This window comes from Anolis sagrei, chromosome 4, assembly GCF_037176765.1.
Source record: "Anolis sagrei isolate rAnoSag1 chromosome 4, rAnoSag1.mat, whole genome shotgun sequence".
Classification (NCBI taxonomy): Eukaryota; Metazoa; Chordata; class Lepidosauria; order Squamata; family Dactyloidae; genus Anolis; species Anolis sagrei.
Genome location: NC_090024.1, coordinates 8,906,492 through 8,932,940, shown reverse-complemented (window position 1 = coordinate 8,932,940; position 26,449 = coordinate 8,906,492). Strand labels below are relative to the sequence as shown.

The window sequence follows — 26,449 nt, the reverse complement described above, 5'->3', positions numbered from 1 at the left end:
GGATGGGTGACACCCCTACCACCAACAGAACCCAAAGAGGACACAAACACTGGGCTGGAGTGAAAATGGCCACAACTTGTTTATTGATTACAAGAATGAAAAGGTTGGCAGCCCGGCATGGGTTCTGGATCATGATTGATCTGCCCACTGCTAATCGATACTGCCAAACATGTCAGGGTGCCACCGGCACAATACTGGCCCGCGTTACACGGCACCCCTGAGGACCACTGCAAGGAGCCTTGCCCAGTAAGCTGGGCAATGCATATTTTGGATTTTAGAAACCTGTTTAAGAGATACTCAACCCTGTTGTTCTCTTACACTGGAATATTGAGGTCCATCTGGGAGAACCCTATTTCTACTGGTCCCCCTTATGTTCAACCCATGCATGTTGCACAAGTATTGGGTTCTGCACCCATGTGCAATTATTGACGAAGAAATAAATTCCAAGCAGAATGCTAGGCAACTTTCCTTGCTTTGATAAGAAAGACCCTTGGCTGAGAGTGACTGCCTGTCTCTACAGCCAATAGTCTAAATGGATCATGGTCTGACCTAGCTTTCTGTATCACATCTGTTTCCCTGCTTTAGCCTCAAATTCTGAGAAATTCTGCTGAAGAATGTTTCCTGCTTGCTGGAGACGTTGTTCATGAAATGTTTCTGGGATTAGTGTAATCCTTCCAACTGAAAGCAGCATTCAATAATGTCACTCTCACTTCATTTTGTACCCTCTTTCCCTCGCCTGTGTTTGTAGCTGAAGAATCAAATGAAGCAAAGTCTGGTCTGCTCAAATGTTAACCCCAGAGATAATGTGCATCAGCGGACTTATTTTGATCAAAAAGGGACTTGTCAAAAGGAAACACACCTCCAAACATTGCCAGCTGTAAGATGTGTTGTGTACAAACACCAACTTGGCTGAAGGAGGATGGGGAGATGGAAAACAACGAAGCCTTAGAAACATAAAAATACTCTTCTGAACATTTTGTCACTCTCACAGGTCAGTATTGGGGGCTGTTGCTTTAATGAGTAATTCCTTAGAAAAATAGATGTAGACACAAGGGAACCAATGACAAGGGTCAAAGAAACAACTGATGTATTTAGCTCCAGGCATTCACAACTGATATGCCTCCTCAAAGTCTGAGCAAATTTGAAAATCTTAAATCTCAGCCAAAGGGGATTGCCAAGCAAGAATGCAACCTAGTTGTCTCAGGGCAGCTCCACACAGCCCTTTAACCCGGGTACAGGCCCATAGCCAGGATTCTGATTGGGGGGGGGGGGGGGTTAGTTTGTTTCGGGGGGGGGGGGGGTGAGTCTGAGTGAAAGAGGGTCTACCCTAGCAAACCTTTTGTATCGTTATCCCAATACCCCCATATATATGGGATATATTGAGTATGGTGATCAGATCATGATATGAATAAACATAACAGTTGAAATAATGTACCAGTAAGGCCTTTTCGCAGACCACCATGCCTGCCCGGGTACAATCGGGTTTCAGAAATGTGATTGAGCTCAGGTTAAAGTCCTTGGAAGTCCTCCCCTCAGGAATGCACATCTGTGCATTCCTGAGGGGAGGGGATGTGTGAGTGTCTGGCATGGCACCCAGACACAAAACAAAACCCCTCAGAAAAGCCTTATAATTCAAAAATAACTTACCTGGATGCCATTCCCCTTTCTCTGGAGCTTTCATGGCACGTAGAAATGATATGCCAGGCAAAGAGGGGCCAAGAGTGATATTTCCCTTCCCTCCTTCTCCTGGTGTGTCATTTCTACATGGTAGGAAAGCTCTGGAGAAGGGGGAATGGTGGCCAGGTAAGTTATTTTTCAGTTTTAAGGCTTTTCAAAGGAGTTTTGGGAGGGAGTGGGGGTTGTCTTGGGTTTTTCGGGCTCTAGGAGCCCAAAAAACCTGAGATACCTGTGTGGATGAGACTGGAAGTCGCACGATGCATCCCCAGGCCCAATCCACAGAGCGCCCACACCTGGAAAGACCTGGGTCTTTCCAGATGTCAAATTAATTTGGGACAAAGCAGGGTTGTTTGGAAACCCCCAAGAATGCAAACACTTGTGTGTTTTAGGCACTGTCTGGATGCGCCCTCAATCTTCCTTCACATCTGTTAAAAGAGCACAACCTTCAGCTACAAACAAGATGATGGCCAAAAGCAGAATATCTTTTGATAGAGAGAAACCTCCATGGCAGGAGTAGCATTCATTGAAGATCTACCCCTGAAGATCAGGACCACTACAAAATTTACACATGTACTTATGGCTGTTTGTTTCACATTCACATTCACTGTGTATAGTTTCAAGGCTAGATACTGGTTTTGGAAGTCCCCAATCCCTATTTATAAGGTTATTATCTTGACAATTGAGAAGATGGCTGACATTGTTCCCACGTGAGAGATATTTGGCACACAAGGGAATTGTGGCAATGGACTTGCCTCTATCAGTCATGAGAGAAAACATTCTTGTGTGGCAGTGGCAATATCAGTTATATTCTTCCCAACTGTCAATCCTGTCAATCATAGCAGCTGCTTGTTTTGTAAATCACATCTATCACTCCACAACAGGATTCCAGCCTATTGGATTTTCTTTCTTTTTAGATGTTGTATAACTGCACAATTCACAATTTTGGCTCAGAATACTCTATAGACTAATAAGTCTAGAAATTTTAGTCAAAAAAAATCAAACGTGGGTTGACTTATCCATGGGTCATTGCGAGTACTGAACCACACTTGTCTCAAAAAAGAAGCCACCTCCTTCTCTGAGTTGAGAACTTAGTCTATCCCAAGAGAATATAAAGGAAACACCATCTCCCCTCTCTTCTCTTTGCAATTACACAGCTTCTGGCCTCTTAAAAATTGGGGTAGCAGTGGTTTTCCCTCTACATATAATGACTTTCAACTTATCCATGGTCATAACAAAATCCATAAGTCTGGTCCCCAAAACTTTCGCTTTACATATACATATACATATACATAAGCGAGGAGGAGCTGAGGAGCCTTCTAATCAAGGTGAAAGAAGAAAGCGCAAAAGCCGGGTTGCAGCTAAACGTCAAAAAAACCAAGATTATGGCAACAAGAATGATTGACAACTGGAAAATAGAGGGAGAAACCGTGGAGGCCGTGACAGACTTTGTATTTCTAGGTGCAAAGATTACTGCAGATGCAGACTGTGGCCAGGAAATCAGAAGACGCTTACTTCTTGGGAGGAGAGCAATGTCCAGTCTCGATAAAATAGTGAAGAGTAGAGACATCAGACTGGCAACAAAGATCCGCCTAGTCAAAGCCATGGTATTCCCTGTAGTCACCTACGGATGTGAGAGCTGGACCTTAGGGAAGGCTGAGCGAAGGAAGATCGATGCTTTTGAGCTGTGGTGTTGGAGGAAAGTGCTGAGAGTGCCTTGGACTGCGAGAAGATCCAACCAGTCCATCCTCCAGGAAATAAAGCCCGACTGCTCACTGGAGGGAAAGATACTAGAGACAAAGTTGAAGTACTTTGGCCACATCATGAGGAGACAGCAAAGCCTGGAGAAGACAATTATGCTGGGGAAAGTGGAAGGCAAAAGGAAGAGGGGCCGACCAAGGGCAAGATGGATGGATGGCATCCTTGAAGTGACTGGACTGACCTTGAGGGAGCTGGGGGTGGTAACGGCCGACAGGGAGCTCTGGCGTGGGCTGGTCCATGAGGTCACGAAGAGTCGGAGACGACTGAACGAATGAACAACAACAACAACATACATAAGGTTGACTCCATCCTATGTATACTCCATCCTCTAAATTACACTGGCCAACACAAATTTTGGTGCCTCAAATGTTAGACCTGTTAGATTATCATATTTGACCTGATGGTTCCAAAATCTGTACCAATTTTGCCCTGTCATCTCTAGTTTTTGAAATACAGAACACCTGCCACCTACCAGTCTTCATCTACTTATGCATAGAAAACCATGACAACCATATCTAAGAAACTAGAGCTGATGCGGTCTATCCAATGCAATTTTCTGAATCAGTGCCCTATATAACCCCAGGAACAGGCCTAAAAACCAAGACATCAATAATTTTTTTGGGGTTGTGTTATTTTTCAAATATTGTCAATGAATGTCTGCACCCCTATAACTGAATATGAATATTATAGTTCCCAAAACACACCAGTAACATAACCTTGCGATTTCCACATTTAAGAAACAGCAATCTTTACCTCAATGGAGGTTTTTTGGGGGCATAATTATTAGTTAGCCAAGAACTGCAACCCCAACACAATTAATTTCCATCTGCATTTCTGAGCTGCAGGTACCTCCCCCACATTCAAAGCTTCCAAGGCCCTGAGCTCCGTTAGACAAAGTGCCTTTGTATCCCAAAGCACATTTTATTATTGGAAGACAAATATTTGCTTAAATGCCTCCATTGGGTTGGAAAATTGTCTCAATTAATGTGAAGACACTCCTTGGTTTGTTTTCCCTTTCATGAGCACCGAAACACAAGACATGTGGGACTTCTTTCCCTTAGCTGTCATTTCACATTAACCTCCCTTTGAATTTGCATGAGAAATTCACGGAGGCTGAGCTTCATGACTTGAAGAAAAAGACATCTGGCCAAAAAAGGATATTGCAAACACAAGGAGGGGCCGAGCACACCCGGCATTCTTTTGAAGATTTCATGAATGATGGTGGCCAAGAGCTCATCCTCCATGGATCAATCTAATTGGTAGATGAGCATCAGCTGATATACAGTGCCATCTCAACAAACACAAATCCACTACAAGTCGTTGTACATAAATCACAAAGGTAAATGTTTTTTTCAGCTTATATAATACAATATTAAACGCATAACCAATTTTTGTGATGCAGCATTGAGCAATACACAATGAACAAAAAACTGTTGTTTATACAGTGATTTTACATCAGTAACAAGAGTAGAGTCTTTCTTGCTGCAAAGCAGACTTCTCTTAAGGGCATAAGATCCCTTATTTTCACTAAAGATACTCTTGAGTGGAGTTTCCAGTCCCTTGTAAGAGGATATCCACGTAGAGGATTTCCAGACCCGGTTTCGACTAACGTCTTCCTCAGGTGGAGAAATGTGAAGAGTACAATGAAGTGGACATCAAGTTCTCCATATTTATAAATGTATAAATATGTGAGAGGAAGCCACAGGGAGGAGGGAGCAAGCTTGTTTTCTGCTTCCATGGAGATTAGGACAAGGAACAATGGCTTCAAACTACAAGAAAGGAGATTCCATCTGAACACGAGGAAGAACTTCCTGACTGTGAGAGCCATTCAGCAGTGGAACTCTCTGCCCTGGAGTGTGGTGGAAGCTTTCAAGCAGAGGCTGGATTGCCATCTGTCAGGGGTGCTTTGAATGCAATATTCCTGCTTCTTGGCAGGGGGTTGGACTGGATGGCCCATGAGGTCTCTTCCAGCTCTTTGATTCTATGATTCTAGGTCACAAAGAGTCAGAAACGACGTAACGAATGAACAACATCAACAACAATTAAAGAGAATTCTCAACCCCACCAATTATAGAATTGGGCCAATCCCACACAGAACCCTCATGACCAACAAAAAATATTGTGTTTTGTGATGGTCTCTGGTGACCCCGACACCCCCTTGTGAGCCCCCCAGGGGTCCCGATCCACAAGTTGAGAAATGCTGGATTAGCAACAGGTAGGTAGTGATGTGACACAGTGGTTATCTTTACAACAGAGAGGGCTTTTATAAACACAGAGAAATGAGATAATCCAGAAGTTCTAGTTTACTTCTTCTTTCCCTATGTCTTCAGGTGAAGAAGGAAGGAAGGAAAGGAGCAAGGGAGGGAGGGAGGACAAAATACCAAGAACAAGAAAAAAAAACCAGAAATAAAATAGCATGCCAGGAAATACAGTTATTTTCCGATGTTAATGTTCAATCTTATGGCCTCTTCTGCAGTCTGAAGTGCTAAAATCCAGACATAGGTTAACTGTCTTGTCACATTGCACACACTCAGCCTCTGAAAGGGCTAATCATGCATTTAAAGAAACAAATACAAATAGGAGCACCTACCTATTGTCTCTCCCTGTTCATACACCATAGAGGCCAAGTCCTTGATGATCTGGTTGACATCCAACATATCACTCTGAAAAATAAAATCAAATAAAAATAAACAAAAGGACAAGAAATAAATGGAATTATTGGAATTATTGGAAACATAAGGTGAGTAAGGCTTAGCACTTTAACTGAAATGTCTAGAGAACATCGAGTAATTTTGAAAGCCTTTATCAACCCTCTGTCATTTTCTTCGAAGTGCCATTTGTAACATCGCTTTGGTTGAATTTTATCAGCAGTTGAGAAATGTTCAAAATACTTCTGGGAATGTCTGGAGGTTTGACTGGACTTCTGATAACCACAGAAAACAAAGTATACCAGTAGAGGCTGGTGAGGTCAGCCAAGTACCGAATCATCTCCAAGTTTAATCTCAAAGTCCAAACTTTAAGGGTAAATATCTAAGGTATGGAATGCATTTGGAGCTTGGTTTTGTAAGTGCATAAATAATTTCAGCATCAAAACAAAGAGACCATAATGGAGCAATTTCCGCTTGGGATATTCCAGTGAAATAGCATTACTTCCATAATACCAAGTAAGAAAAATTACTGAGAGGGTCCTATTGTTAGGACTTTGCAGTTTTTATGAATTGGGTCCCTCTGTTATGGCTTGCTAATTCTTATTATCACAAATTACTGCTCGACGAGAACTGTTCAAAATACTTCTGAGAATGTCTAGAGCAGTGTTTCTCAACCTGGGGGTCGGGACCCCTGGGGGGGGGGGTCACGATGGGGTGTCAGAGGGATCACCAAAGACCATCAGAAAATACAATATTTTCTGTTGGTCATGGAGGTTCTGTGTAGGGAAGTCTGGCCCAATTCTATTATTGGCAGGGTTCAGAATGCTCTTTGACTGTAGATAAATCCCATTAACTACAGCTCCCAAGTGTCAAGGTCTATTTTCCCCAAACTCCACCAGTATCTACATTTGAGCATATTGAGTATCGATGCCAAGTTTGGTCCAGATCTATTATTGTTTGAGTCCACAGTGCTCTCTGGATGTAGGTGAACTACAACTCCAAAACTCAAGCTCAGTGCCCACCAAACCCTTCCAGTGTTTTCTGTTGGTCATGGGAGTTCTGTGTGCCAAGTTTGGTTCAATTCCATCATTGGTGGACTTCAGAATGCTCTTTTATTGTAGGTGAACTATAAATCCCAGCAACTACAACTTTCAAATGACAAAATAATTTCCTCCCCAACTCCACCAATATTCAAATTTGGGCATATAGGGTATATGTACCAAATTTGGTCCAGTGAATGAAAATACATCCTGCATGCTAGATATATGCATTAAAAATCATAACAGTAGCAAAATTACAGTTATAAAGTAGGAACGAAAATAATTTTATGGTTGGGGGTCACCACAACATGAGGAACTCTATTAAGGTGTTGCGGCATAAGCAAGGTTGAGAAACACTGGCCTAGAGGCTTGATTGAACCTCTGATAAGCACAGAAGATAAAGGATACCAGTACAGGCTGGTGGACTCAGCAAAGTTTAGTATTCCTTATCCAAAATGTACACCAAAGATGTTTAGATTTTCAGGTTTTGGAATACATATAATGGGATACCTTGGAGACATAATATAAATGCGAGATACATTTATGTTTCATCTAAACCTTCCACAGAGAGCCAGGGGTTAATTTCATATATAACATTTTAAATAATTGTGTGAATTAAACAAAGTTTTTTAAAAAAAACCTCTGAAAGCAAAGTTATCACTATCTCAATCATCCATGTGGAAACGTTTGGCTTTCAGAATATTCTAAATTCCAGGATTGGATTGTGGGCTCCACTTGTACCTTCCTGCATGGCCAAATGGAGTTGGACTATATGCCCTCTGGGGAGATCTTCCAGTGTAGATTCTTGGACTAGATACCCTCAGGTGGGCCCTTCCAGTATTGATTCTCCTTGAAGGAAGTACAAAGATGTCCAGAAAGAAAGGCCAGAAGGACTCTGGGAAAGGGAAAAGGAAGCGAGAGCGAGAAGCACATGGCGAAAGGAGGCTGGACTAGGTGCCCTCTGGGGAACCCTTCCAGTATAGACACTCTTGGAAGGAGGTAGAAAGAAAGGCTGGAAGGACAACTTGCAAGAGAACTCCACTGTGCCTTCCTGCATGGCCAAATGGGGTTGAACTAGATACCCTCTGAGTATAGACTCTCCTGGAAAAAGGTAGGAAGCCGGGAAAGACATCTTGCAAGAGGGTTCAGTCTTTTCATGCTTGATAGGATCAGTCAAGGAGGGGTTTATCAAATACAGAATTGCACATACAGAACGTATTACTCATTGGGTCACTTAGTCAATGGAAGCTGCTGCCTTCAGTTTCAATGGGGTGGCAAAGGAGCTCAGGATTTTAATACAAACTTTAAAGGTACTGATGGAAATCAGTTACAGGGAGCATGGAACTCCATTGTTGTGATCAGCAGGTGACCACAGGTCTCTTTCCAAACATAATTCAGATTGATGGGTAAGACCCATAAAGCCCTATATGGCTTAATTTGATGCCACATCTTCCCATATGAGTTTATCTGACCTGTAAGCTCTCAAGTGCTTCTCTTTATCCCATACTTTCCTAGGAACATTTGGTGGAAACATGGGGAAAGTCTTCTCTATAGCTGCTCCCACACTTTGGAAGTCACTTCCTTCCAAAGTTAGGAAGGCTTCTTCTTTTGGGGGGCACCAGAACCCCTTCTATTCTTTCTTTTCCAGGAGCTCATTGTTAACAAGAGAAAGGCATCTTAACAGCACAGTACCATTTCAAAACAAGGTTTTATTTGGTTTTAATTCTGTTGTTGCTTTCCAGTTTCACCTTTGGTATGTTTTCAGGCAAGTGTGTTTTTGCTGTAATTGTTGGCCTTTGTGAGCTGCTTGGAGTCTCCATCTGGGAGAAAGGCCAGATATAAATAATGTGATTGATGGATGGAGCTATCCAAAGTGCTGAATCCTTTTCCGAAATAGTTACCAGTCTTTACTGAAGGAAGCTCAGAATTCCCTGAACCTCACAAGATCTTACCATCCGAAGCAAAGGACAAGTTGGTGCTTTCCAACTCATTTCCCCTCCAGCCTTCACCCCTCAACCCTGAAGTTGACTGGAAAGGGAATGGAAACGGTATCCTTCAATTCAGTTCAATGAACTGAATCTTCAACACCAGCAGCAGGACAGTCGTACAAACAGCAAAGTTATTTAAGGCGATGGTGGAAAAAAGTGAAGTCTCTGGCTTGAATGTAGACCTGGAATCCCTTCTTTGTCTTCCATGAAATATTTTTGGAGAATTTAAAGGCCCCTTTGAAATTTTAATCTAAACTTGGCGTCTGATATAATAATAATAATAATAATAATAATAATAATAATAATAACAACAACAATAATAATAACAACAACAACAAACAACAACAACAACAATAATAATTCCAAATGTAGACTCTGCAAGGAAGCAGATGAAACAATAGATCACATCCTCAGCTTCTGCAAGAAGATTGCACAGACAGACTACAAGCAGAGGCATAACACCGTTGCTCAGATGATTCATTGGAACTTGTGTCACAAATACCATCTGCCTGCGACAAAGAACTGGTGGGATCACAAGCTGGAAAAAGTTACAGAGAATGAACACGTCAAGCTACTTTGGGACTTCTGAATTCCGACTGACAGAGCACAGTACTCCTTACCTCACAATCATGTTAAAAAGCAAAGTATGGATTGTCAATATTGCAATCCCAGGTGACAACAGGATTGAAGAAAAACAACTGGAAAAGCTGACACAATATGAGGATTGAAATATTGAATTGCAAAGACTCTGTCACAAGCCAGTCAAGGTGGTCCCAGTGGTGATTGGTACACTGGGTGCAGTGCCTAAAGACCTTGGCCTGCATTTAAACACAATTGGCGCTGATAGAATTACCATCTGCCAGTTGCAAAAGGCCACCTTACTGGGATCTGCACACATTATTTGCCGATACATCACACAGTCCTAGACACAGTCACACAGTCCTAGTCTCCAATACAACAGCCAGCAGAGTGATCTTGTCTGCTGTGGACTCATCAAGAGAGGAGATTCCATCTGAACATGAGGAAGAACTTCCTGACTGTGAGAGCCGTTCAGCAGTGGAACTCTCTGCCCCAGAGTGTGGTGGAGGCTCCTTCTTTGGAAGCTTTTAAACAGAGGCTGGATGGCCATCTGTCAGGGGTGATTCAAATGCTTCTTGGCAGGGGGTTGGACTGGATGACCCATGAGGTCACTTCCAACTCTTTGATTCTATGATTCTATGATTCTGTCTCGTTGTGTTTCTAATAATAACAATAATAATAATAATAATAATAATAATAATAATAATAATACTTTATACCCCGTCACTATCTCCCCAAGGGGACTCGGGGCGGCTTACATGAGGCCAAGCCCAGCAATACAACAATCCAAATATACAACTTGAAAATACAACAATAAAGTATAAGAAAATAAGATAAAATACAAGAAACAGTATAAATAAGCACATCAGAACAACATAAAATCACAATATTTGAACACAGAAAGTTGATCACAGTAGGCAAGGCTGGTTGCAGAGATTAAAAGTTTAAAAACACTGGGTGAGAGAGCAATGTAATGTATCTGGACGGGGGATCCGAGGGATGAAGTAGGGTTTAATTGCACTAACAAGTAAAATAAAGTGATTTGGGGCATTTTACCCATGAAATAGTCAAAATGGCCTCAACCACCTCACAAAATTCTTTTAGTCTTTCTAGTTCCAGTTCTAGTTCCATCATCTGTCATCTGACACGTTGCCAGACTCCGTTTAATGATAGGACTGTCCCCGATTTCATTTCCTCCAAACCAATAAGCAATGTCTCCACACCATTTGCTTCCCTCCAAATTTCTAACAGGTTCTGCCTGAGGAGGAATAGCCCATTTTTGCTTTATTATTTTGCATTCCTTTCTTACTTTAAAAGGTATTTCAATCCCATCTCCTTGCTTACAATTTCTCCGATGCTTTGACCTAACGGGCACCTCTGTGTTTACCTCAACGATTCTATTTCAGCGATTGCCATGATGTCATATATTTCCGTGCCACGCAAAGTCCAAAAATGCCGAGGGAAATTGCCGAGGATAATTTCAGCATCAAAAAGAAGAGACCATAATGGAGCAATTTCCGCTTGGGATATTCCAGCCAAATAGCATTACTGCCGTGCTATAATACCAAGTAGGAAAAATGACCGAGAGGGTCCTATTGCTCGGACTTTGCCGTTTTTATGAATTGGGTCCCTCCGTTATGGCTCACCAGTTCTTATTATCACAAATTACTGCATGATGTTGCATAAACAAATAAGGATTTTGCTTCCCGGGACTATTATGTAAAACAGCTGGATTTCTATCACCACCCTCATATTGTAGGAAGCTGCCTCTGACCAGGATAGTTCATTTGAGGTCAAGTATAGTCTGCAAGACTAGAGGTAATCAGGTGATTTCTCCAACACTGGTCGCTTCCACTAAAGTGAGAAATCATTGTGCAATTCACACACACACACACACACACACACACACACACACACACACACAATCAAAGCAGAATCTGCCAGTACTAAGCAGGATTGTTGATGCTAGGGGAGGACTTAGTGATCGATTGTCCTCCCAACCCTGCTATATGCCTGCGAGACGTGGGCTGTCTACAGATGTCACATGCAACTCCTGGAATGATTCCATCAGCGCTGCCTCTGAAAAATCCAGCAAATCTCTTGGGAAGACAAGTGGACAAATGTCAGTGCACTGGAAGAAGCAAAGACTACCAGAATTGAAGTGATGGTCGTCTGCCATCAACTCCGCTGGACTGACCATGTTATCCGGATGCCCGACCACCGTCTCCCAAAGCAGTTGCTCTACTCTGAACTCAATAATGGAAAATGGAATGTTGGTGGGAAGGAAAAGAGATTTAAAGATGGGCTCAAAGCCAACCTCAAAAACTCTGGCATAGACACTGAGAACTGGGAAGCTCTGGCCCTTGAGCACTCCAGCAGGAGGTCAGATGTGACCAGCAGTGCTGTAGAATTTGAAGAGGCACAAATGGAGAGTGAAATAAGAAATGTGCCAAAAGGAAGGTGTGTCATGCCAACCCCAACTGGGACCGCCTTCCCCCTGGAAACCAATGCCCTCACTGTGGGAGAACATGCAAGTCAAGAATAGGGCTCCACAGTCACCTACGGACCCACCACGAGTACACCGATCTTGGAAGACAATCCTACTCAGACAACAAGGGATTGCCTAAGTAAGTAAGTAAGTGATCTCTCATTGATGGGGCCACCATAAGTCAGTTGATAATGATAGTCAAACTAATCTGTCAAGTTCCCATATGTTCTTCGCATGGAGTCTCCCCCTGTTATGTTGCCAAAGCTCTTCTCCTGCTTGGTTATCAAATGATATCTCGAGAACAGTTGCCTTGCATATTAAACAGCATGGTTCCCAATTTATTTCTTCCTTTGGACCTTCCAGGATTAGAACCTGTGGCGCCTGAGCATCCCCAACCTGCTGCTTAGATCGCTAAGCTGTCTCCTGTGATAAATTCATAAGAGGTGTCAACCAGATCTATGTGCTTTTGGGGGGAGAGTTCATTATGCATCTCTGAATGCCAGAGTACTTAATTATGTAATGCAGTGAGAATCTCATTAATTTGTAATAAAGCCGGAGAGAACCATTGTGAATTACTGAACACACACACACACACGAGAGCTGAGAAACAAATCCAGGAACCCAAACACACACACACACACACACAAAGAGAGAAGGAAACTGAACAAAAGCGATGCATCACAAATAGAGTCAGCTCCTTTTGTTGTCAAATGACTTTGCCTTTAATTATTTATGCTAATATTCCCAGTTGCTATATATCTTGGAGAACGTTTTGTCACTGCTGTTGAGGATGGGAAGAGCTGGTGGTTTCTGTGCTGGATTTTAATCTGAAGTCTAAAAACACTAAACTATTTTTGGAATACGAGTCAACCGCCTGGATTGTGCCTTTAAGGTTTGAATTAAAGCCCAAAGTAGATTCATTGCATCACTGACACCAGCACCATTAGCTGCTGCCGGAGATACGTTTTAATGACACAGGAACTTGCATGTATAAATAAAGAGTTAGCAAGTAATAAGAGTGTGGCTTACTTCAAGTTAAGGGATGCATTCACACTACAGATTTATAGCACTGTTATTCTGTTTCAAATGCCAAGGAATTCTGGGACTGGATGTTTACGAGAGGGGGAGCCCCTCCCTTTAAAAATCCCTGCAGGGAAGAGCTTCAAGATAGGAAATGGTTCCTCCAAAGGTTTATTTATTTATTTATTTACTACTAGCCGTCCCCTGCCACGCGTTGTTGTGGCCGACATGGGGGTTCTGTCTGTGTGTGTGTGTGTGTGGGGGGGGGGGGTGGCCCAATTCTATTGTTGGTGTGATTCATAATGTTCTTTGATTGTAGGTGAACTATAAATCCCAGCATCTACAACTCCTGAATGTCAAGATTCTATTTTCCCCAAACTCCACCAGTGTTCACATTTGGGCATATTGAGTATTTGTGTAGAGTTTGGGGTGATTTGAATGCAATATTCCTGCTTCTTGGCAGAATGGGGTTGGACTGGATGGCCCATGAGGTCTCTTCCAACTCTTTGATTCTATGATTCTATGATTCTATGTGTGTATGAATGTGTGCAAGTGCATATTGTATATGAGTGTGTGTGTATATGTATATATGGTGCATTTTTGTCTGATTCTTTTTTCTAGATATTAATAAATCAGGTAAGTAATGTGGAAATGTGTTCACAGAAACTTTTCAAAGCAGTCCCCTCCCATTGAGTTTCAAAGAAGAAGAGCTAGATCCTGGGAGCGGGCAATTCTTGGCAAGATCAGAGAAAGCTAGACTGACTTGCAGTCCTCTTTCTCTGAATTGGTTAGACCACACCTGGAATATTGTGTCCAATTCTGGGCCCCACAATTGAAGAGAGATATTGACAAGCTGGAATGTGTCCAGAGGAGAGCGACTAAAATGATAAAAGGTCTGGAGAACAAGCCCTATGAGGAGCGGCTTAAGGAGCTGGGCATGTTTAGCCTGAAGAAGAGAAGGCTGAGAGGGGATATGATAGCCATGTATAAATATGTGAGAGGAAGCCACAGGGAGGAGGAGGGAGCAAGCTTGTTTTCTGCTTCCCTGAAGACTAGGACGCGGAACAATGGCTTCAAACTACAAGAGAGGAGATTCCATCTGAACATGAGGAAGAACTTCCTGACTGTGAGAGCCGTTCAGCAGTGGAACTCTCTGCCCCAGAGTGTGGTTGAGGCTTCTTCTTTGGAAGCTTTTAAACAGAGGCTGGATGGCCATCTGTCGGGGGTTATTTGAATGCGATGTTCCTGCTTCTTGGCAGGGGGTTGGACTGGATGGCCCATGAGGTCTCTTCCAACTCTTAGATTCTATGATTCTATGATTCTATGAATTCATCCTACAATATAGATTCCCAGCCTCAGTCTCCTTATTTCCAAATTTCCTGTTCTTTTCAGTATGCAGTCAGAATGGAAAAACCAAGGAGAGGGAAATGATCTGCACATAAAGCAACAGTAGAGGAAGGTGTTTCTCCGGAGAGCAGACGATAATGTCAGCTCGGCTCACAGAGAGCAATTGTGTTCCTCTTCTTCTTCCCTTCTGCTGGGCATAGGAGGCTTCCCACTTCATCCGTCCAGATGGCTAAACTCTTCAGGGCTTTGCAATTCATATTTGAAAGCAAGGAACAAGAAACAAAGAGCAAAAGAAAGGCGGAAGAAGAATAAGGGGTTGTTACACAAAATAGAAAGTGTCTTCAAAAGATCACTGTCTCCCTCATTCAGCCCTTCTAGGTTAATTAAACGGAAATAAATATTGTCCCTATTTTTTAAAAAATGCCATTTTTTTGCAGCCTGCATCACTCACATGAAAGGGTCACATTGAACTCTGAAGAGGACAATGATTCAGATCCCCTTATACCTCCTTACTGGGGCAGCTACAGTTGATGGTTTATGTTTTGTTTTGATTTTGGCCAAGAAAAAACAATCCATAGACCCAAACACGGTGGACCTTTTGGCTAATAAAAGACCATCTCTTCAACATCTTGAGATGTTTCTCCTTTTTTTGGTGCGTTTTCCTGAATGCTTTCCACTTTTCATTGTTTTTGAATTGTTCTAAACCACCCTCAGGTAAAGTTGGATCAAACTTTTCTCCAGAAGGAGTCAATATTGCCTCCCTACTCTCCAATTCCTTTCTCAGTCACAGAGGAGAAATACTGGGATCAAAGATCTTTCCTGCAAGCCTGAGAGAAGCAGATGGAGAATAGCAATCACTTTTTTTAAGAGACACACCTGTTCCTTCCCTTCCAAGCCTGCCCCAATTAAATCCATACAAGGACAGAAACACACATGCAAAGATATTTTAAGAAAAAAGACTTTGGGGAAACACACATTCCCTATACCGGTTCTTATTTTGTGAAAACTCCAGGAAGATGATCGTGTTGGAATTAGTCATTTCAATGAAAACAAAGGCAAAAGAAATATCCTTAACTTTGAATCATCTTCAAAAGGAACAGGTGACTACACTAAATTGAAATATACATACTTATATGACCTTAAGGAAAATTGGTACAAGATGATGTACCAGTGGTATATGACACCCCAAAAACTGACCAAGTGTTATAAAAATATTCAAGATCAATGTTGGAAATGTGAGGCCCATACGGGTACATTCTTCCACATGTGGTGGGGGTGTAAAGTGGTAAAAACCTATTGGACAAGCATACACGAAACCATACAGAAAATACTGAAAATGAAATTCCAAATTAAGCCAGAGTATTACTTATTAGGAATCATGGACATAAAGATAGAAAAAAATTCAAGGCATCTTATTTAATTATTCGACCACAGCATCAAGAATTACTTATGCAAGGAAGTAGAAGATAATCCAATGAAAGAAGAATGAATATTGAAAATAATTGACATAATGAATATGGACAAGCTAAAATGTCCATATTAAATGATAAGACCCACCAAGGCAAACCAAAAATAGCAACAGATTGGACTCTACTGAAAAAAAAAGAAAATTAAAAAAATGATATTTGTTTATAAAAAGATGGAGAGAAAAACAAGATTTTTTATCAAAACAGACACTTAACCCTGATGGAAAAATGGGAAGACAAACATTTTTTCCCTCGAACCCCAAGTAATTTTTTGTTTTCTTTTTCTTTTTATCCTTTTTTTCCTATTCTATATTTTTCACTTTTTTCCTTTTTTCCCTCTTTCTCCTTTCTATTAAGGAAACATGATTTCTATATTGTTTTATGTAACTGCAACACTTTCTTACTTTAAGCCTCACCTCCTACCCTAATGTCTTTATATTGCTGAAATAAAAAAAAATAAACAAACTGAACAGGTGACTATATATCTTGTTTAGTTTTTAAGTCAAATATTGTGATATTTTTCCATGGGTGCAAACAACTATTGGCAAACAAGAGGGAAAAATGAAAATACGCCTAAAACATTCTTACAGAAATTGGCCATAGTGGTGCACTGGAGAACCTAGGATGATATCATATTAGCATTGTAATGCAGAGGAGCCTGCTTTCCTATTGCCTGGCTGCTTCCTGCAGAATTCTGGGAAATGTAGTTTAGGGATGCCAAGGATGTCTCTGGCTGAGAATTCCAAAGGCCCTGCCCTAAACTACATTTCCCAGAATTCTGCAGGAGGCAGACACACAATAGGAAAGCAGGAGTGTCCACTTAAAAAAAAAAACTAGTGTGATATCAGCCATAGAGAGAACATTTTAATCAAATCCATGAATAATCAAATCTGTAAAATTCCAGTTTGCGATATGGAGGGCTGGCTGTACTTTGTCCTCCACTGGAATCCACTTCTTGATTATTACTATTTTCACCAAAAGTCACAGATGGGGTTTGTGCTGTCGCGCCTGGGGTCTATAGATCTTAGTGAAAGAAATATGGACGTGACACCTCTCCCCAGGGGATTGCTTCTTGCCCTACTTTAGAGAACTGGAACTTCCAAGGACCAAGACACTATAGATAACTCGAAATAGTCATTATTGTTCACAATGAGTTATCTTCCTTAGGCATAAACTTGATACTCAAAAGGGATAAAGAAAACATACGTTACAGTCTTTGGAGTCTTGGGTCCAAGGGGTTTTGCAGCTGAGAAGCTTTCCAAGTTCCCTCTTTCTCAATTGGCTGTGAAGGCCTGAGCTTTCACAACCCCAGTCCAATGACCTATAATTGAAGGCACAAAGTCTTCCTCTTGATGCCAAAGGACTGTTTTGAAGGTGCTTAAGATTCCACAACGTCGTCCAGGTGAGCTGGATATGAAGAATGAATCTTAAGAGTACAAACTTAAGAATTGGTGAAGAAAGATGACTTAACTGAGGGCCTTAGGAGCTAAGCCTTTCTCACGTCCATCTCCTGAGATGTTTGATGGTAGAATGAAAAGAAAGCCCTGCCCTCTTCCCCAGGAAGGGGAGGGGGCAAACAATTAAGCAGGGGAGGCAATTCAACAGATGCAAACAACATTGATAGAAAGCAATAGATAGCCAAACAATTCAACTGTGCATTCACATACAAGTGGGGCCTGACACGCCATCACAGGGTTAGATTTTATACTGGATATTCTGATGATAGTGTGGCAGGGTGTAGGTGTGAATCTGAAGCCAGGATGTTCAATTACAAAAACTGTCTTCCCACTGGTTGAGTTCTTGCAACCAGAATTAAATATACAACATTTCCTCTTCTCCGTCTTCCTCTCAGTTGGAGTAGAAACCAATGCCTCTGTAGATGCCCATCATCCCTGGCCACTGACACGTACAATTAAGTGAATGGGTGCTTTGACACTTCCACAACTCTCAAATTTCTTTTAAATCAAGTTTGATTTGGGAGCACCAGGCTGGAGAAGGAGATTTTCGACACACACTAAACCTGGAAAAGTTTTAGATATTTGCTTGCTCATTTGCCAGCACTGGAACCCAGCCCAAATTACCCATGCAAAGCTTGTCTTGACTAATTAATTTTATTCCAGGATTTATCTTGCAAAAGCAGAGTTACTTGCCTCTCAAACGATTTCTGACAACAAAGTATCCCATAACCAAAGTGATGAAGGATGCAGGGAAGAAACCGACGAGTGGACTCTTTTGGGGATACCACAGACACTTCCTTTTAACTTGAGAATCTTCTAAGCGAAACCAAGCGAAACTAATATTCCAGGATGATTGACAGAAGCTATGGACGAAAACTGCTTATGGCAAGCATGTGTGGGCTCATCTAATAGAAAGGTATTAGAGGGACCATGTCCCTATAGTGGCCACTGTGTTGAAGAAAGGAAAAGAAGAGTGAGATGAATCCTCAGCTTGAGGAATGCCAAGCAGAAAGTACAAGAGGCTGGAAAGGAGGAGGAGGGAGTTCATAGAATCTGGAGCCACAGAAGACCCATCAAGATTTTCCATGGGATTAAAGTGGGCCTTCAACTCACCAAAGTAGAGAAGTCAGTCCTGACTTAGTAAATGATTTTATTGTTTTTAAAAAAATCAAATCCATGAATAGAGTTATAAACAGAAATAATGGTTTCTTGGAACACTCTATATATGACCCTATTCTGCCTTGATTAGACCACACTTGGAGTATTGTGTCCAATTCTGGGCACACAATAGAAGAGAGATATTGACAAACTGGAATGTGTCTAGAGGAGAGCAACTAAAATGATAAAGGGTCTGGAGAACAAACCCTATGAGGAGCGACTTAAAGAGCTGGGCATGTTTAGCCTGAAGAACAGAAGGCTGAGGGGAGAAATTATAGCCATGGATCAAGATGTGAGGGGAAGCCATAAGGAGGAGGGAGTAAGCTTGTTTTCTGCTGCCCTGGAGACTAGGGCGCAATGGAACAATGGCTTCAAGCTACAAGAGAGGAGATTCCATCTGAACATGAGGAAGAACTTCCTGACTGTGAGAGCCGTTCAGCAGTGGAACTCTCTGCCCCAGAGTGTGGTGGAGGCTCCTTCTTTGGAAGCTTTTAAACAGAGGCTGGATGGCCATCTGTCAGGAGTGATTTGAATGCAATATTCCTGCTTCTTGGCAGAATGGGGTTGGACTGGATGGCCTAGGAGGTCTCTTCCAACTCTAGGATTCTATGATTCTATGATTCTAATGATTACTTGGAAAACTCTATACTATTCTATGTGTTTTCATCAGAGTTCTAGATTTTTTTAAAAAAAAAAATGCTTCAGAAGGTTTCTGAATGACTGGCTATCCAAAAGTCAGTACTTTTGGATAGCCAGTCATTCTAACAACAATAAGAGTACTGACTTTTGGGAGGAAACAGCATGGGATATAATTTTAAAATTAGAAAAGAAAGTAATATCGAATATTCATAACATATTACTTACCTGGCTGACCGAAAAAGAACAGGTTAAAAACTGTATGATAAAGTGGGCTCAAAATTTAAGAAGACCAATTCAAATGAGGGAGTGGGAACAGATGTGGAACAAAAAATTAAAATATACATACGCAATGGATTTAAAAGAAAATTGGATAAAAATGTTCCACAGATGGTATACCACACCGAAACAATTGGCTAAAATGTATAAAACAGTTTCTGATAAGTGTTGGAAATGCCTGGAACAGGTTGGCTCCTTCTACCATATGTGGTGGACTTGCAAAGAAGCAGTAAAGTTTTGGAGGGTAATTCATGAAGAGACACAAAAGATTTTAAAAAGAACATTCATAAGAAAACCATAGAATCATAGAATCAAAGAGTTGGAAGAGACCTCATGGGCCATCCAGTCCAACCCCCTGCCAAGAAGCAGGAGTATTGCATTCAAAGCACCCCTGACAGATGGCCATCCAGCCTCTGTTTAAAAGCCTCCAAAGAAGGAGCCTCCACCACACTCCGGGGCAGAAAGTTCCACTGCTGAACGGCTCTCACAGTCAGGAAGTTCTTCCTAATATTCAGATGGAATCTCCTCTCTTGTAGTTTGAAGCCATTGTTTTGCGTCCTGGTCTCCAGGGAAGCAGAAAACAAGCTTGCTCCCTCCTCCCTGTGGCTTCCTCTCACATATTTATACATGGTTATCATATCTCCTCTCAGCCTTCTCTTCTTCAGGCTAAACATGCCCAGTTCCCTAAGCTGCTCCTCATAGGGCTTGTTCTCCAGACCCTTGATCATTTTAGTCACCCTCCTCTGGACACATTCCACCTTGTCAATATCTCTCTTGAATTGTTTTATTTGTTAGGTTTTACAGATTTAGATCTACAACTGACGGAACAAGAGGATAAACGTTTTACATATATGACGACTGCCGCTAGAATTGTTTTTGCTAGAGAATGGAAGAAAGACTCAGTCCCACCCGTACAGGAATGGGTGGAAAAAATCAGAGAAATAAAGGACATGGAGGAATTGACTTTTCTGTTGAAGAAAAATACAGGTATGATACTAAGAAGAACGAATTGGGATAATCTCCATGAATATCTGGACAATTTGGGAAAATAAGAAACAAGAGAAACATTTTCTTTTTGAACTTATTTTATATTTTTGAATAAGAAGAAGATATGACCCAATAAGATGGAATGGAAGTCATTTTTTTTTTTGTTTTTCTTTCTTTGTGTTTTTTGTGTATTTTTGAAGAATTTTTTTTAGGAGTTATTTGGGATTTTAGTATACTTTTTTGTTTCTTCTTTTCTCTCTTTTTTTCTTTATTTCCTCACTTTCCTATACTTTATTGTTCTCACTCTTTTGTTGTAATCTATATAAAAATTAATAAAATCCTAATTAAAAAAAGAGTACTGACTTTTGGATAGTCAGTCATTTATTTTCTTTCAAGGCTAACAAACTCACTACTTCAACACTGTGCAGCTACTATTATTTATTATTATTTATTTCGTGTGCTTATACCCCGCCCTTCTCAACCCCCGAGGGGGGACTCAGGGCGGCTTACAAAAGGCACATCTTGGTGCCTACACAAATACAATAACATATAAAACCAGCAATTAAATAGTCAACAATTAAAAAACTTAAAAACAGCAATATATCACACAATCAATAGCCAATCTCAGACACAGCGTTCACCAACTCAGAGTTCATATTTCGTTCCACCTTGTCCAACTCCTATCCATCATCACAGTCCCTTATTCAACTGCCAGAGTGCCCAAACGCCTGGTCCCACATCCACGTCTTTAGTTTCTTTCTGAATGAAAGGAGGGATGTTGCTGATCTGATATCCCCGGGGAGTGAATTCCATAGGTGAGGGGCCACCACTGAGAAGGCCCTGCTCCTCGTCCCCGCCAATCTCACTTGTGACAGAGGCGGGGTCGAGAGCAGGGCCTCCCCAGAGGATCTCAGACTCCGAGATGGGACGTAAAGGGAGATGCGTTCGGACAGATACGCTGGGCCGGAATCGTATAGGGTTTTGTAGGTCAAAACCAGCACTTTGAATTGTGCTCGGAATTGGATCGGCAGCCAGTGGAGCTGACATAGCAGGGGGGTGGTATGCTCCCTGTATGACGCTCCGGTGAGCAATCTGGCTGCCTCCCGCTGGACTAGTTGAAGTTTCCGAACAGTCTTCAAAGACAACCCCACATAGGGTGCGTTGCAGTAATCTATCTACTTCAACACTGTCCACCTTACACACACTTTTAAAAGGTTTATGACCGTTATTTATTTATTTTATTTACAGTATTATTATTCTGCCCTTCTCATCCCGTAGGAGACTCAGGGCGGATTACAATGCACACATATATGGCAAACATTCAATGGCAAAGACACACAACACATATAGACAGACAGTCAGAGGCTATTTAACTTTTCTGGCCACCAGGGGAGCTGTCGCTTTTATCATCCATCTGCGACACTGATGAAGTACTTCCGAAGTCTTTTTTATGGCCTCGTAAATTAGTTGAATTAGCCTCCCCACACATAGGTGGTACCTAATCTTCCTACTTGACAGATGCAACTGTCTTTCGGGTTGCAAAGGTTGACAACAAGCTACACAATTGGTCGGAAGCTCACTCTGACCCGGGCTGGCTTCGAACTCATGACCTTTTGGTCAGAAGTGATCTTAATGCAGCTGACACTCAGCCAGCTGCACCACAGTCCTGGTGAAACATTGGCTGCAATGTTCATATTTCTGTGTCCCATTACACTCTGATTTCATCCCCACAATAATACAATAGCTAATACATCTATGGAATGCATTTGTACCCCATCACTGTTCACATACAGTATGTCTTCCACTTTCATAGAGGTTAGGAGTAAAGGGCCTCCCTAAAAGTAGAAAAACGGGAAAAAAACCCTCTGGAAATTTCTAGATCTGTATGCCAACATCCACCAGAAATTGACTTGTTGAAGAACATACAAATATATTGTCAAAGGCTTGTCAGAGGTTTGCCACAGATGCCAGGAGAGAATGGTCCAGAACAAGGTCATACAGCCAAAATATTGGGAACTTGCTTATGGTAAGATCAGTTGGATGGTGGAATACAGGGTTCCCTCACTTATCATGGGTGTTTCGTTCCTGGACCACCTGTGATAAGTGAAAATCCGTGAAGTGGGGACACTCTGCCCAGCCTGACGTGGAAGGAGCGGGGAGCAGCGGAGGTGGCGAGAAGGAGGAGGCCACCACACAGGTCCTCTTCGGTGGCGGCCTCCTCCTCCTTGCCACCTCTGAACCTCCCCACCTCGGAGGCCCCTTCCTCACCAGGCTGGGCACCCAAGGAGCCTCTGAAATGGGGAGCAGCAGAGGTGGTGAGGAGGAGGAGGTCGCCGCAAAGTAGGGACACTCCACCTATTTGGTGGTGGCCTCTTCCTCGTTGCTGCCTCTGCTTCTCCCCGCCTCGGAGGCCCCTTGGGTGCCTAGCCTGATGAGGAAGGAGCAGAGAGCAACTATACAGTGTTCCCTCTATATAGTGCTCCCTCGTTGCTCCCTGCGAAATAGCGAGTCTGCAGTAAGCAAACCGTGAAGTAGTGAGGGAACACAGTATACTGTTGCCTGGGAATGTGGTTGAGTCTCCTTCTTTGGAGGTTTTGAAGTAGAGACTGGGTGGCCAGTGTTTTAATAGGATCTTCCATTATGGCAAAATGGGGTTGGACTGAATGATCCTGGAAGTCCTTTCCCACTCTAGAATTTTATGTTTCCAAACATACTGTGTGTCTTCCTTGGATTTTAAGAAGAGTGCCTCTAAGAACATAGGGCTTTGGAAGTATTACTGAGCCACCTCTGAGCACCTCTGATGGTTTTATCAGCCTTGTACCTGAGCACTTCCTGGAACGACTGCCTCAACAGTTGCCCTTGAAAGTTATATCCTTATCTCCCAAATAATTAACTTCAGAGAGTTTATCTCACCTTTCCTATCCTCATTTGCATTTCCCATTCTCTATTCTCCCTCTGATATGCCCCTCCATCTTCAGCTGTCTTAAATAATTCCTCCCACCCAGAATGTGATTGGGTTGGAGCACATAGACAGAGATATTTTCTCCCCATCCTGTTTCTACAAAAAGACCTGATGAAATGTCCTTGGGGCTACACCGGTTTCCTGTTCTACAAGCTCACCTTCTAAATTATACCGAGCCCTCCTACCATTCCCTCTCAATCATTCAGCGGCAACTTATTTCTGACTGTGGGAAGAGAAACTCATCTATTTCTCCACTGAAACAAACTCTTGCTGAGAAAACACATGCTAAAAAAAGAGCTACAAAGCAAGATGGAGAAATGTAGTGTTTATCTTGGGCTAGTCAAGGGAGGTGGGGTGGAGATTGAGAGTGTTGGATCCCAAATAAGTATTCTCTCCCCCGCCCCAAAAGGAACTTTCCTTCATTCTTCAAATTTTGAATATTTCTGCAACTTCACTTGAACATTTAGAAATATAGGCTGATATCATGCACCATCAGATGTAACTGACAGAGTGCAGTTGTCATAGTTATATCTATAATGTCAATCAACTCATTAGTTATGTAACCAGCATGGCTATGTAGCTGAATAATGTATCCCAGTCCAACGCTTCCCACTCCATCTAGACTTATCAGGCAGCAGCCACTGTGAGTGACGGGAGTCTGATCTTCTATCATTCAGGATGTGGTGGACTGATGTTTCCATCTACCTCCTGCTATTGATTCCCAGTATGACAGACAGAAGCAGGGTCCCTATGGCAATACTTCCTCACATCAGAGAACACAGATGGGAGTGGGGTGGAAACATTAGTCTGCTGGATTCTGGTTTATAACAGAGCCTGATTCACCAATCTATAGCCCCTTTGCTTAAAATCCTCCAGAAAAGGAAACTGCACCATGCTTAAAGGCAACATATTCAACTGGAAACATTGCAGGATTACCTTATAATTGCTCAGCCTTTCTTGTGTCCCATTTTGCCCCTGGCAGTGGGGCAAATTGGTTGCCCTGCATGCCACTCCCTCATGATAACACTTTCCCCACCACACATGGGAAGCGTTGTCCATGCGACGAGGATCTGTACTGGCTCCATTGGAGCCAGCACAGCACTGGCAGGATCCTGTGATGGAAGAGAAACATTGTATGACGCTTCCACTCCAGTTGTGGATGGCCCTCCACTGGAAGTCCATTGATATCATTGGATGGGCAGCATGCCAATCCATCATTGGACTGACAGGGAAGCATCATAGAATGATTCCCAAGCTTCATCTAATAAGGTCCAGGCCTGTAGCCAGGAGGGGGGTGGGGGGTGGGTTGGGATTCAACCCCCCCCCCCCTGAAATTTTTCAGGTTAAAAAAAAACTTATCTATGACATTGTGACTCATGTAATAATGTCCATAGAGTTCATATTTGACTAAACATAGTTTATATCGTAGGCTTGAGCGTGGATCAATTTTTAACCATTTCCTTTGGCCAATCCTGCTTTTTCGGTTTGTTTGGGTGCCCATAACGGCAGGGAGGACAGCTCCAGGTCATCGCTCTTCGCTTCCTGGGCCTCCTTAAAATGCCTTGGGTGATGTGATGCAGGGAGAGAAAGCGTACACTTGCCTCCAGCGTCTCTTCTCTAGAGTAGAAATAGTGTCTTCTACAGACTGACAGGAAAGGATCACAGAAAGAGTGGTCTCTTAATTCGGATGATTTTAATCCAGGTCTTAATGAAGCATATGGAAGGGGAGCCTGTGAGAAGTCCTCCCATAATGGGCCGGAGAGGATGCTCTCTTATCCCTGTTGCTAACACCCAGGCTCCCTTGAAGGAAAAAAAGGGAAAGCTCCCAGAAATGGAAAGGAGAGACTCATAAGTTCCCCGTTGCTGCCAATGGGCCAGATCTAGCTGTATTTTTTGGGTGACGAGTGAAATTAGCTATCCGGCTACCTACCTGTTTTCGGGAGGTGTGCAAAAATGGATATGGGGGTCTACCAGTATCCGGTCAGCAGAAACAGATTGAGGTTCAGCTGAAATGCACAAGCCTACTATCTGGTTCATGTTCATGCATGTGCAGAAGTATCCTGAATATATAGGGCTGTCAATATCATAATTTTTTCTTGAATTCATATCCCACATTTTACAGAAGAGGGGATTATATGGCTTAACAAAATTCACCTCCAACCAGTGTATGACACTTTTGGTTTGTATTAAACAGGAATGGTTGCTTCGGTCACAAATTGCACAACAGTCGAGCAAAGAAATTATGGCTTGTCCTCCCAGTTTCTGATTTATTTCTTCTGAGCTCCTTTTATCAGGCAAACAGCTTGTAAACCAAGCAAGGGAAAAACCTTAGTTGCAGGGTGAGATATCACAACAAGCAAAGGTTTAAATCAGAGTTGGTACAAAAATGTCTCCCTCCACATTTCACCCAGTGTGGAAATATGATGCAATGGCACTGTAACCAAGCTCAGCTTCCTGGGGTAGAGTAGGCTGTCTGCCAGATATATGTCTCCCTCGAAATAGTGTGATGTCTTAGCATTGCAGCAACACAACTGTAAGCTCCAGGTTTACTACAAAGGTTGAATATATCTACTTGGGACCAGAAATGTTTTGGATTTTGGATTTTTTTTTGGTTTTGGAATGCATATATTTCCATATACCAGTGGTTCCCAACCTTTTGTTGCCCAGGGACAACTTGACCAGAGATCACTTTGACCAGGGACCACTCTTCAACATTAGTACCAAAAGGGTTACAATATCTACAGACCCACCAAGAAAATCCAACAAATGCTACATCCAGCAAAGGACAAGAGGGATCCTCTCACTTCTGTAGGAGTCTCCCGTGTACCATGCAGCTGTGGACAAGTCTCCATAGGGACCACCAAAAGCAGCATTGCCCAAACACAAATCAAGGAACATGAAAGGCACTGCAGACTACTTCAACCAGAGAAGTCAGCCATAGCAGAGCACCTGAGGAACC

General features: G+C 42.3%; 1 protein-coding gene across 2 annotated transcripts in view; it reads right to left on the bottom strand.

The window, feature by feature from the left end:
* TSNARE1 (t-SNARE domain containing 1) overlaps positions 1–26,449 on the bottom strand; it is a 565,931-nt gene that overhangs the window by 126,037 nt on the left and 413,445 nt on the right. For both annotated transcript variants that reach the window (XM_067467251.1, XM_067467252.1), the window contains one exon: positions 6,026–6,098. In XM_067467251.1, the coding sequence (XP_067323352.1) occupies positions 6,026–6,098 (73 nt within the window). The remainder of the gene's footprint in view (positions 1–6,025; positions 6,099–26,449) is intronic.